Genomic DNA, 13700 nt, shown 5'->3' on the forward strand with positions numbered 1-13700 from the left:
GTGGCGGACTTTTTTTTTTTTTAATAATTTTTGCTTCCTGCTGCACAGACAGACTTGAGACATTACATATGTAAAAAGCAAGGAAGATGCTTATTAGCTAACCCTTCCCTTTAAAGTATATCTAGGTGCAATATAATATATAGCGACCCAGAAAGCAGCATTCAGAGCGCTACCCATCTACTCCTCGTATTAAGAGGAAGTCGTTTACAGGTACAGAAAAATATTCTGTGCTACATTTATGCTATACCAACTTGAATTTGATCCTGAAGCAGCACTACCACGGAGAGCAATAACTACTGCCCACATCAGTAATAATTAATGCTAATATAGCAATTACTCCGTTTTTGGGTAACAAAACATTTTCCCCATCAACTTGAATAAAATTTCAAGTTAAGGAATGCATTTTTGAGTCTGTGTGACAATACTGTTTTCTACATAATGGAGAAGTAAATATTGTGTGCAATGTGCATGTGTAGAGCAAAGCTTTTACTGGAGACCATTTACACATACTGATGTAATTGATTTATGTCACTATATGGAACTACTAGTCAGTATTTCCAACAACAACAACCAATAAAAGGTTACATTTCAAAAGACAGCTCTTTCATACCATTCCATAAAAACAGAATGTGAAATCAATAAAGCTTGTGTCAGAGCAGGATGGTAAGCAACTATGGGAAGTGTACAATGCAACTAGCAAAGGAAAGCCAGAGCTGCACAGTGCTCTATTATGTTCATTCCTGGTGGAGAAGCAATAATCTTCCACATTATCCTACAGGCATAATCCACTGAGTGTCCATCAGATCTGAAGAGCCTCCATCTAGAGACAGATCCACTCCACCCAAAGAAGTGGGTGGCACACAGAAATGTCATTTTTCACTTCCTTAAATATAAATGTGCGCAGTGTTAATTCATTCTCTTGAACCACGTAGATTAAATGATGAACTAGATCAAATTTAATACATCATTACAAGATAAATGATAAATATAATCTGCATTATCTCCAAAAACGTTTTAAAACACAAAATGTGTAACATCTTTGAAACTATAAGCATTCATACACTACAGCTTACGTAGCACCACATACTGTAGAAATGAACATTCATTATAAAAACCTTTAGAAAAAAAACTGAAAACTGTACAGGAAAGATATTATTCAATGACATGTCAGCTGAATTTTTTTATAATAAAATAAAAACTGTGGTATTTAAAATAATACTATACAGGAAATGCAGACTACTCAGACAAAAGTTTATCAAGAGTCCTCTGTTTTTTGCTTTTTGCAGGCTGGCTCTTCATTCTTCAGAGAGTCTGATGCATCTGCTGCAAGTTTCACAGAATTCATGGCAACTGTGGTTCCTGTTAAAAGATAGCCCCCTCCTCCACTCATTATTGGCTTTGGATGAGTTCGGTTTGGCAAAACCTATAAAAGCAAACGTGCTTCACTTTTAATCAAAGAAAGTACTCTATTAGAAAGGATTAATCCACAAACTGAAAATTCACTATGCTCATTTTATGAGGATGAAAAAAGAATAACTCACACAAGTTACTACATTTTTCTGACAGGGCAATTTAAGATTTCATTGTTAGAATTCTGGAAACATCTTGAAGTACACAGCACATGAAACCCAACCAGAGCTAATAATCTGCATACACTTGCCAATAATGCGCTTCAATGTACAGGTTAACTTGTTACTACAGGGCCTATATTCCCAGTTTCAGTCCAACTAAAGCCGAAGGAATAAGAAAGGAGCAACAGTGTGTACCTAACATTTAACAGTGGTATTCCCCTTTATCCAAACTATTTTCAGAGTACACTTACTTACAAAGCATCTATATAATTCACATTGCTTCTGACAAAAGTTGCTGATTAACAATAACGTTTAATCACTTAAGATCGGGTCATAGGTTATCTCAGCACACGGCACAGGAGTTACTTGGCACATGGGGCAGACTAACATGTCTAACATCTAGATAACTCTGCCTTCAGTTTTTTAAAATCATTAAAAGTACAATTTTAAAATAAAAAACACTCTAACCTTGAAACAGTTCAGGGTTCAGTATTTTAATACAATCACAGTAATGAAAATTATCTTAAACTAATGAAAAAATAAATTAGCATACAAGCTAGCCAGCGCAACCTTATAAATGGTGACAGCCATCAGCTGGAATGGCCCATAAAATAAACTAACCAAGACAGCAAACTCTTGCCAACTAACTCAAGTGATAGCCAAACTTACGAGACTGAATCCATTTGCAAAACAGTTCACCAGTAAGTCATACTTACTAACATACTGGAAAGCTGAAAAACCTTAAGGTCTGTCCAACACTCTGTGAACACTGTTCATTTACTGCTAAGTGGTTCATGAAATTGGAATAATTGCCTCCAGAAATCATCTTTGTAAGGCAAACTGCAGGCAACTATGAACAAGCTCTTGCTGCAGAACTGCAACTAATAGATTGAGCTACTCTCTATAGCTGTATGGACTCCATAACTGCCCTATCTACCTTCTACAACCTGCTCAGCCCTATCCAGGAAAGACTCCACTACTAAAAAGAGCCAGGAAAAAAGGTAAATTTGAATCTATGAGCTCAAAAACAAGATACAAGCAAGGAATAATGCATAGAAAATATGGAAATCTGACTCATGGAATCATGAATGATGCACTATATTCCAGAAACATAGAAATGAGGCCAAAATATATACTTACACAGCAAAGGTAACATAAATAAGAAGCATGCAACAATCCAAAGTGGGAAACCAAAGCATTTTTGTTAAGCATTAAACAAAAAAAAAAAAAAAAACTACAAATTAATCCAAAATAAGGCAGCTATTAATCTCAACAAAGAGATCCTCAGCATTAGTAAACTGGTTGACACTCCTCCTTAACTAACCCAGCCTTAATTTCTTAATGAGCTGCAAAGTCCCCCCCTGTTCCACAATACAAAAATACATTTTATATCCTTACACCCTTTCTACATGAAAAAAAAAAACAAACTGTATGTCTCGGAATTATTAGGCAATCTGGAATGCAATTTCATAGGTAGTTAAATATTTAAGCAATAACCCATGCCTGGGTGTGGGTAATGCTGCATTTACCCACGGCTGGTGTGGTTTGGTCACGAGGGCGAAGCCCGAGTGGCCAAAGACAACTGTGGGTAAATCCAGCATTACTCACACCCAGAAGTGGGTTATTGCTATTATACAATGTCATTATTTAAGAAAAAAAATCTGTGCTGCCCTTCCGCAGCTGTCTGATATTCTGCGGCAGTTCTGATGTACTACGCATGCTATCCATCAGTAATGGGTCGGAAGTCTGGCATGCATCTGTCCAGACACAGGTTACCTCTTAGAAATACCTTACTAAAAGGATACAAGCCCTAAACAACATGTCCTACATGGACTGACTCAAAGTCCTGTCACTATACTTGGTATCCTACAGACTAAGAGGTAACCTGTGTCTGGCATACAAGGCATCCTCCGACCCATTACTGATGGATTTACTGCACATCAGAATTACATGGTCTAGTGATCTATATCCTCTTCTGCAACATCAACAGAATGGTTTGGAGGGACAGGTATATTTCAGAGAAGATACCACTGCAGTGGAACAAACTCCCTATCTGTATAAACAAAGTTTTCCTTGTCCATTTTCAATTGCAACTTAGATCTATGGATGGAAAACAGAACATTATCCCCAGGACTGCCCCCAGTACTACTAATGGAAAGAGGCAGCTCTTAAATGCTTTATTTCATGCATGGGTCCCATAAAATTACCTATGGTATGAACCCAGTCATTCATTAGAGATAACACATAATTGCAGACCATGGGACAGGTAAGGCCACCCTATAACCAAATGGGATAGGTTATTTCTAACACAAAAAGGGAAACTGGCTAGGCTTAAAATGTCCCAGAAGGGCAGCTAGCCTAGTACTTGCCTATGAACCTCAAGATTCCATACTAGGGTCTCTCTTATTCTTATTTTTGAGCATGGAATTTTCCATATCTTGACGGCATCGTTAATGCAGATGATATCATTACACATGCAGGCCTACATGCAAAGATCACCAAGGGCATACAAAAGGGACTTCATATACCTCTGACACTGGTTAACTGCTAAAAGGCAAGTTATAAATACCACAGAAATACAGGTGATGATGTCTGGAAACTCAAAATTTATTAAAAGTACCTCTGACAGCACATCACCTCACAAATGTACTACTGCCAGTTATGGGTCACTGCAGGCCATTCTTTTATCATTTAGGAGACGAACAAGTGCACACACACCTAGTTTTTAAAGTACTGACACAGCTTAAAATTGTCTTTTCTTATCACAAATACCACAAGAGTAAATCCTCTTAATGTATTAATATCCAGGTTTGAATATGGCCTCCCTTTCACTGCACTGCCCTCTCCTAGGAGTATTTCACTGCAACAATCAACAGAAAACAAAATATTGAGATTTGTCCATTTGGGCAGTAAAACTGGACATCACTGCATCACAATACATAAAAGCAAGTGGCTGCCAAGACAGCGAGAGCATCGCTATTCCTAAACACACTTGCATTTAAATTACTGCATGACAGATTCTAACCATCTCTTAGGGAACAATCCTATACTCTTCATGGCTCTGAAGGAATTTCATTAATTATGAGTCCTTTTAGCATATGTGCATCAGCCTGCTGGAATAATAATCCAGATAATACCTAACAAACTGAAAATGTAGTTGGGTTCAAGCAGAGACCAAAATATCACTTGCTCAAAGAGAAAATGTACTTATTTTCTAGATCATGGCTTACTGACACACACTGTTGTACTTCATTTTCCTTGTGCACCTGCAACCATGAACGGCAATTAATCCTCCCAAGACTACCCTTTGTTGCATACCTCGGCTGATTTAGTCTGTACTCAGACTTTTTTTGCAATCCCACCCTCCTTGTAGGACTGAGCCCAGTGGCTCCTTCTAGCTCCACCCAATTAGCTCATTTATTCCATGGTCATAGAAGCCAAGGATTCTCAGACAGGTGATAGTGCTCTAGCCTATTCCTTCCTGCACGGGAATAAGACCCCATGAACTCATCCACTCATGGTAAGTGTCATACAGTAAGAAGTGAATCAGCGTTGCTGGTCCAGCAGGGTTGGCCTATCCACCCCACAATGGCTCTGCTATAGCTGCTCTCTGAGGGGAGGGATGCCTTCACATGCTGAATTCCCCTAAGCTCAAAGTGAAACTTGCACATGGCAGCATGGGCTTGAGAGACTCTAGTTCCACAAGTTAAACATCTAGTGCTCCTGCTACATGTCACCCATGTGGTAAGCCAGAGTTAGCCATTTGATTTGTCAGTTTGCGCATGATCTTTAAGAAGATACAGTGTTCCAGCTACATGGCTTCTGAATGTTCACTGACTTTTCACTTTTCTTTATGTATACATGCCAATAAAGCCAAATCCTACTAGCTGTAGATATGACTTTTTTTTGCCTTTTTAAAGTCTCACCATACAGGATGAGTGAATAGTTTGGCCATTTTCTGGAAACACTCAGCTTTTAAAAACAGCCTCATATCCACAATAGTATGATGATTGGAGAATTTCACAACAGTTGCACAGAAAACAACACCAAACAAAAATTGGCCATCTTAGGAATGCGACTAGTTGACAAAGCTCATTTCCCCAGCTTCATCACTTTAATACACAGGGGTAAGAAAGAGTTTGTCACTGCTTTTCTACGTACCATATCACCACTATTTTGTTGGAATAGCTGGCAACAGCATCACTGGAAAGGAATTCCTTAAATACCTGCAGAGTGAGGAGGATCATTCTCATTTCCAGAACACTGCAGACTGATCCCAGACTGTGGGCATACACCTTGGGCTATTTATTCTTGACAATGCCTAGACCAACCCAGCACAGAGGCATACATTGTGATAACTACTACATGAATGTGGAGGTAAAAATGACCTCCTACACTAATGCTGGAAGGACAGAGTCACCAATGCAACTGTGCTTTGCACATCTTGGAGAGACTGATTTGAAAAGATAATGGCCGTCAGCTGGAACCACTAGATTTTTGGAGTCCATTTCCGAATCCTCAAATGAAACCTGGTACAAATGATCTTGCATTCTGTTGCTGTCGAGATGTACCATTCTTAGTGATAGGATTGTCTGAGATTGCAATAACTGAAACCTTGCAGATTTATTAGACAGGAAGACTGCTATGGGGAAGATGTGCCTTACAGGACAATGTGTCCAAATGGCTCCATCTGACACTGGTCTGTGCAGTATTCATCAATTCCCAAGAACGGAAACAGCTGAAAACACACACTACCTTGTCAATAACCACTCTACAATAGGTTTAGCCAGAATTCAACTGTCCAAGTAGGGAAACACTTTGGTGCCTTGCAACCTCTGGTTTACTTCAAATGTAGACACACAACTGATAAATACCATGGGAGCCAAGGTGAGTAACAGCCCAAAAACTGATGACTAGCTCCTACCTAGAAGCAACAAAGGTCCCTGAACTCTCTGATAATTTTTATGCAGAAAAAAGTCCTCTTGAAGGACAAATCAGATAATCATGATGATGCAGTCAGGTTCTTTTTAAAAAAAGGACTAAACTCACCCTGACCGAGAACACTTAAATCCAGTTTTGTTTTGTTTTTTTTAATCTAAAAAGAATGTGGAGTAACAGCTGGATACTCTCATTTGGCTTGATTACATGAATCATTTGGATAAAAATGGCGGGTGCAAACAGTACAACCATTAACAAAGGAAAAAGCTAAAAAAGTTTTCATGTGCACAATAAGAGCTTGACACACAACAGCATACTACTAATCATAATGTCACTTTTTAAATTTTGTTAAATAAACTTTTAACATCTGTTACTTGTTTTTTTATTGTTGCTTATCTCACTGTATTTATTACGGATTGGTTATTTGCTTACTTTGGCATTTGTTAGACATTTTGATATGTTGCTTTTTCCAAGTATCCCTGGAAACAAAATAATTTCAACATGAAAATTAAGATTAGTCAACTGTGTACTTTGGGAAATTGTTAAATTGATTTTTATTACACTCTTGTTTAAGAGTTTTGTATTTTAGATGTGATATTTTACAAAGTGTACTTTGCATGTGTGGTTTTTAAATGAATGTTTATGTACAACACATTGCAATTAATTAAATGTTAGTTAAATGTCAGCTGACTGGCGAACTTATTTATTTATTTATTTTATTTTACATTTGTTGACCGGGTTGGTCAAACCAGATATATGTCCATTTTCAGTAGAGGCCCGGGGAGAAAAGCTCCAACATAGGAAATAATATTATAGCATACAGTATATGCAATAGACAGATGTTACATTTCATTCTTTTAGAATAGACAATACAAAAATTGTGTTAGAGTTTCCTGGAAAAAAAACGGATAGCATATAATAAAATGATAAAGAATACTAAGAATTTTTATCTTAAATTATAGGCATGGTTACAGGCATACAATCTTTTACTTACATACAGTACATATTCAGTAAAGGCCTGGACAGAAAAGCTCCAATATAGGCAATGGTATCTTAGAATACATTATATATAAAAGAAGGAAGTTGCATTACATTATTTTATATTGGACAATAGGAGGTTGGACAATAGGAGGCGAGTTCTTTTAGAAAGGTAAGTCATGAAACAGTGCAGAGAGGAAGTCTCTTTAATGCTAGGAAGTGGTTAGTGTTCTAGTTGCAATTGATAGGCATAATAAAACAACAGAACAGAGAGGTAAAGGGAGTGGGAGATAGACTTTTAGTCAGGGTTAGAGCAGGGATATAGCCAGTGCGTTCTGAGATGTTCTTTAAGATTATTTGAAGAGTAGTGTGGAAGAAAGTGATGATAATTCTTTAGGAAGCTGGTTCCAGGTTTTTCCCACTGTGTTGGCGAATAGTGAGTCCCCAGCCTTGTTGTTAGATTTAGTAGTAGAGACTAGAAGGTTATTAGCAGAGCGTAGTGTTGTCAGATTATTATATGGGGTAACCAAACTAGTGAAGATAGGAGTCTTGTTAGGGTGGTAGAGAATATTTTGGGAAATAGTCAGTTGTTGAGAAAGTAGTTGATTCTGTAGTTCTAACCATCCTAGCTTTTCAAGGTTATGACAGTGGTGGGTTCTAAAAGGGGAGCCAGTGGCAAATCTGGCAATGTTATTATAGCTGGTTGCAAGTTTGCTAAGGTTGTTGAGATGAAATTTTCAGTTGGCTTTCCATGTTCTAATGAAGCTCTTTGAATATAGTATGGATGAAAGAAAGATATATACTTTTAGTGCTGCTAAATGTTTGTGTCTGCAGTTTATGTTTCCTTCATTAAAGTGAAATTACAATTAATAGTGCATTCTTTTGTGCGTTTGCATTTTTTTTTTTTTTTTTTTTTTTTTTTTTTTAAGTTCAAGACCTCTTTTCTTATTCTAGTTTTTTTTCTAATTTCTCCAAATGTTTAGAATTTCTCATACCATGTTAGGAATGTACACCATTCTCCAAGTCAGGGTATAGTTAAAGGTTATAAAATTAGTACTGTTTCAGTCTGTTTGCCAAAAGTGTTTTGCTTTAATCAGCACCAGTAATATAACCAGAAATGCCTCTTTATAGTTGTATTGATAGCATATTTAAATATGCGTGAAAAGTTATTTAGTTTGTTAAAGCCCTGTTGCTTCTACTAGTGGCCCACATCCATGCTGGATCTGCCAGCTTGTCTTTGACCAGCCAGACTTACTGTGACATTGCCAGGGCAAGTTGTGGATCCTGAAGGCATCCTGGGATCTCAGCCATTTCAGCTTCTGTCCTGGGAGGCTTATATGCTCCATCCATTCCCTGCCCCGCCTGTTATGCTCAGCAAACCTGTTCATGGGCAATTCCCCTCATTTAACCACATCTCCCTTAAGGGAGTATCACTATCAAACACCCATCCCTCCCTGCCACTTCATTAGTCACCAGAATCGCTAATGGAACCCTTCTCGACTGGGACATAGTCAGGGCTTTATCCCTCAATGCCAGTGGAGCTGCTTCAGCTCACATACCTCTATTCATTATGACTCTCTCTCAGCAAGCAGAACATTTTGACTTTACATCTCTCAGTATGCAAAACACTACAATCACCAGGTGCATCTATTTCTACAATTAATGTCACTTGGGCTTCTGATAAAGTCCCAAAAGATGAAAAAAATGACAACTTGTATAGGGGAAGGAGGGAATGGAGTTGAACCAGATGAAAATAAGACAACCTGGATCTATCATTATGGTAAATACATAATTTTCATATCTGATATTGTTTTGTTTCATCTGATTCAACATATGGGACAGATTACCAAGCTACTCAAAACGGACATGGGTAGACTCAAGGAAGGACATTCCTGTAAATGGCACAGCCAAAGGATGTGCAAGCTCCAGATTGCACATCCAACTTATGAGATATAAAGGTATCAGCTGTAGACCAAGTTGCTGCATCACATACCTCTGACAGGTATTCTTTTTGAAAATGCTGTTGAAGCTGCCATCGCTCTGGTAGAGTAAGCTTTAGGATGAGAATGTGTATAGACCACCCTTTTGTCTTCTAAACAAAGGAAATGCAATCAGCAAGCCATCTAGAAAAGCTAACTTTAGACATATCATCCTAGTTTTGTTTTGGAAAAAGATACAAGTAGCTGGTTTGATTTCCTAAAATCTATGGCACGATGTAAAAATTACCTGAGTTGTCTACAGACATGAGGTATGTAGGGTGTGTTCTCCTCTGTTAGCAAATTTTGGAAAGAAAAGCATTAAATCAATTTGTTGATTCAGGTTAGATTCAGATGCCACCTTGGGAAGGAAAGAGGAATTTATTCTTGGTGAAACTCTGTCCTTGTGGAAAATAAGGAAAGGGCAGATTGCATGAAATTGTCTGCAACTCCAAAACCCATTTTGCCAGTGTAATGGCATCCAAAAGGATAACTTTCCAAGAGTGGAATTTTAAATCTGTTGATGCCATAGGTTCAAAGGGTTTCGGTATCACAGACAATGCCCCAAGGTGGAAATGGATCTCAAACAGAAGGTTTCAATAAAAATGTTCCCTTAACAAAAGCTTAGGTCACCTTAAGAGATGCAATAGAAGAATCAATAACATCCTATGAGAAAATTTAAAATGGCAGCCATCTGGAATTTAATAGTAGAGTAACTAGAACCTCCCATAAAAAGTTCAGAAAGGATATCAAGTATCGTTGGTAGAGGTGCTGAAAAGGGGTCTAAGCCCTTTGAGGATGCCCAAATAGAAAACCTTTTCCATTACTTTTGTAAGACTTTCTGGTTGATTTCTTCTGCGAAGGAGAAATTATATGAACTAGGAAGAGAGTCTGGCATCTCTGGCTATCGTTAAAAATGGAGAAACCATGCATTTAGTTTTAGGAACTGCAGATCTGGTACAGGCATCCTGATGAGTAGACTGAGGAGACCTGGAGTGGGATCCAGAACCTATTTTGGGTGCAGTAGACAAGGCCAAAGAAAAGGGAACCATACCTGCCAAGGCCAGAAGGGGGCAATGATGATCATCCTGTTCTTGCACATCATGACTTTCTGAAAGAACTTTGTGCTTCAGATGAGATGATAAACCAAGGCCCCAACTGCTTGAGTTGGTGATAGCTCATGTGGATGTAAAAGATCCCAAAGCACCTATCAAAAAATAGTAGGGGTCCTTCATTTATACACAAAAAACACTTATTTACAACATATTTACAAATGTGCAAATATACAGATATACAAATCTGTTTACAGACATATTTATGATTTCCTTTACAATCACACTAAAGTTTCACCTCTATTAGACCTCCACTCCTTTTTCCGTAACCACCATCTGATTTTACTTAATACTGTTGCTAAAATCCATTTACCATTAAACATAATTTACCTTGCATGCCAAGGAATAGGAATATCTGGAAAAGTAAGATGCAGCTTTATTTTTGTGTTTAGTACTATGCCACAGAAGGGTTACAGGGGCATGTGTATGTGGCTGACAGTGGTGTCATGTGTGTTCCTGCTCCACCACTGGCAAAGGCAGCAGGTCAAGATAAAGCTAACAGTAGGACACCTGTGGATGACAATATGCAGGAGGCATTTGTTTGGATCACAGATCACTGAAATGCATTTTCAATTAATTTTATTCATCGGTAACATTTTTCACATTTCACAGAAAATGTCAAATACAGTATGTACGCCTTCAAAACTGTGCGTTTTGCAGTCAGGCCCCCTACACCCCCTTACTAAAATATACTAACCCAAGGCTGCTCAAAAACAAAGAAAAATGGCACACAAAGTGAATCATTGCTGTCACAAACTAAAGTATGTGCATACAACATGAACATTTGGACATAAGTGAATTAAAGTGACAACTAACATTGAATGCAACAGAATTCCCAGGTCTTAATGAAAATGTTAACATCAGTTGCATTTTAAAACTAAAAAATATCTTGGGTTAGTGTCCTAGTTTTCTCACACACATATACATATCCATTCTAGTTCCTATTTTATACTTTTTATTGAATATTTGAAAGACGTGCGTTGAATGGGCGCGCCTTCATTGAAGGTTGGGCGTCGGGCTGGCAACTCGGCACCATAAAAAAACAACTACCACCAATCATTAGCAGACCGGAGTTCCGCTGTGGCGACTCCTTACTGGGAAAAGCTGAAAGACAAACAACATATTTATTCTTTCATTCCATATAATATAAAACAACTTGTCTATTCTTTTAAGATATTCTTCAATTCCATTCTTAAAATATCCACATGTAATCATATCCATGGCTGTTTTATGCATTTAAGTCTTCAAAAAATCTTCTTTGCATAGTTTTCTCCATAACCCTTTTACTCTCTTACATTTCAAAACACGTGTTCTGTAACTCCTTCTTGACAATGTTAACATATTCTATTAGTTTTCTTTTTATATGGCATATTTCATTTTACTGGCAATCTATTAACAGTCTCCACAAAAAATCTTGACATTCTACTTTATAATTATACCACATTTGCTTATTTTGCTAGGTTTAATTTTTTCATCTGTTAGATTTTCCCAGGTTTTTACATAGTAATTTTTTTTATCATTACATTACCATACTACTCTTTTTCTATATCACCAGTTTTTATTTTTCACACATAAAAAATAAATAGCTTTCTTGGTAACATTTTATTTCATTTCTACACTCTTTTACCATATCCCAAAATTTAACATACTTAAATTTATATAATTATACTACTAATCTCTCATCTTTTTCATTTATCTACTTTAACGCTTTGTATAAATTTAATGAAACATCATATAGCACTAGATTAATTATCCCTAAACCTCACTCCTCTTTACTTACACACAAAGCTCCTCTTTTTACTGAGTTTAATCTAGAACCCCATATAAATAAAAAAAAAAAATCTGCAATAATTCCTTTTCAAATACTGTTGGCAATATAAATACACTTGCCAAGTATGATACTTTCCCCATCAGTACTGAATTTATCAAATTAGCCTTTTTTCTGAATGACAAATTATATGTTCTCTAGAAAAGATAGGTTTGTTTTATTTTTTTCCCTATTGAATTCTACTGACATTTTTATCCCAAAATTTTATACCAAACGCAGACATTTCATTCATTGTAAAATATATACCCCCTATTGTTACCTAAACCTTTATTTTTCACTTTATTTAAAGCCATCCTTATCACCTCCTATAATTTTACATATGTTAATAGAACTGGAATTCTTAACCCTCCGCATGTTATATTCCTACCACATTCATTTTGTAATTTATTTCACATATCGCATTTAAAACTAATGCAAGGATTATACAGCTCATCGGACATCCCTGTCTTACATCACTCATCATATGTACCTCTTGACTTTAGCAGTCATTTACAAGTATTTTTACTTTATTACTATATGCTGACCATAGGATCATAGGAAGTTAGTAGGCTAATGGCTCTAGGGCCCTTACAAGCCTAGCCAAGTTCTGTCCTTGTTTCCATGAGCAGCACCTACTGCCCCTGTCCAAGAGGTGAATTTACAGTTACCAATCCAATCGTCCAGACTGCGCTTGAAGAGGGCCAAAGAGGTGCTCTGCTTGACATGAATTGGGAGTCTGTTCCACAGGTGCAGTAACCTCTGGGAGACCAATCTGTCCCACCAGCAGGTTCTATTAATGTCACATACCAGGTTAAGGTCTTAACACGTGAGCCATTGGACTTATGGATATGCAGAATTTCCAATAAAGCACAGTCAGAGATTGCCTTCTGTTCAAGGCAGAAATCACCTCTGAGTAGTCTGTATGAAACGGGGTAAAGTGACAGTGATTTCAGCCGATCCACATAGGAAAGATGATGAAGACCTTGAATTCTCGTTGTGAGGAACTTTGGTCTTCTCTCCAATTGCACAGGTGCCTGTAAAGGTACGTTATTTGCCGGATAAGGGAAAGAGTACAGGGAGGTTATAATTAGAAGTTATGTACCTACCATAACCTTCCATGTTAGTTGTCTTCTCTCGCCTTCTTTCTTGCTGGATGGGTTCGGAGCCGATCCTCGGCTCCGACTCGGCACTTGCTAAGCTCGAGAGCTAATTTTACCAGCTCGAGGCAACCCTATTATCCCATGATGCAAGGCGGAGACTACCCAGATCTCGTTTGGTAGCTAAAGAAATAGTAATATTTTCTTCCAACTGAAGAGGA

At 37.5% G+C, this 13700-nt stretch overlaps 1 protein-coding gene across 1 annotated transcript in view; it reads right to left on the reverse strand.

Moving 5' to 3' along the window:
- Window positions 1–933: 933 nt before the first annotated feature.
- TRMT6 (tRNA methyltransferase 6 non-catalytic subunit) overlaps window positions 934–13700 on the reverse strand; it is a 742618-nt gene continuing 729851 nt past the window's right edge. Inside the window, exon 13 of the mRNA XM_044056438.1 lies at window positions 934–1423. Within this exon, the coding sequence (XP_043912373.1) occupies window positions 1256–1423 (168 nt within the window). The 3' untranslated portion in view covers window positions 934–1255. The remainder of the gene's footprint in view (window positions 1424–13700) is intronic.

This window comes from Protopterus annectens, chromosome 1.part2 (genome assembly GCF_019279795.1).
Source record: "Protopterus annectens isolate FY-2018-M chromosome 1.part2, PAN1.0, whole genome shotgun sequence".
Taxonomy (NCBI): domain Eukaryota; kingdom Metazoa; phylum Chordata; order Ceratodontiformes; family Protopteridae; genus Protopterus; species Protopterus annectens.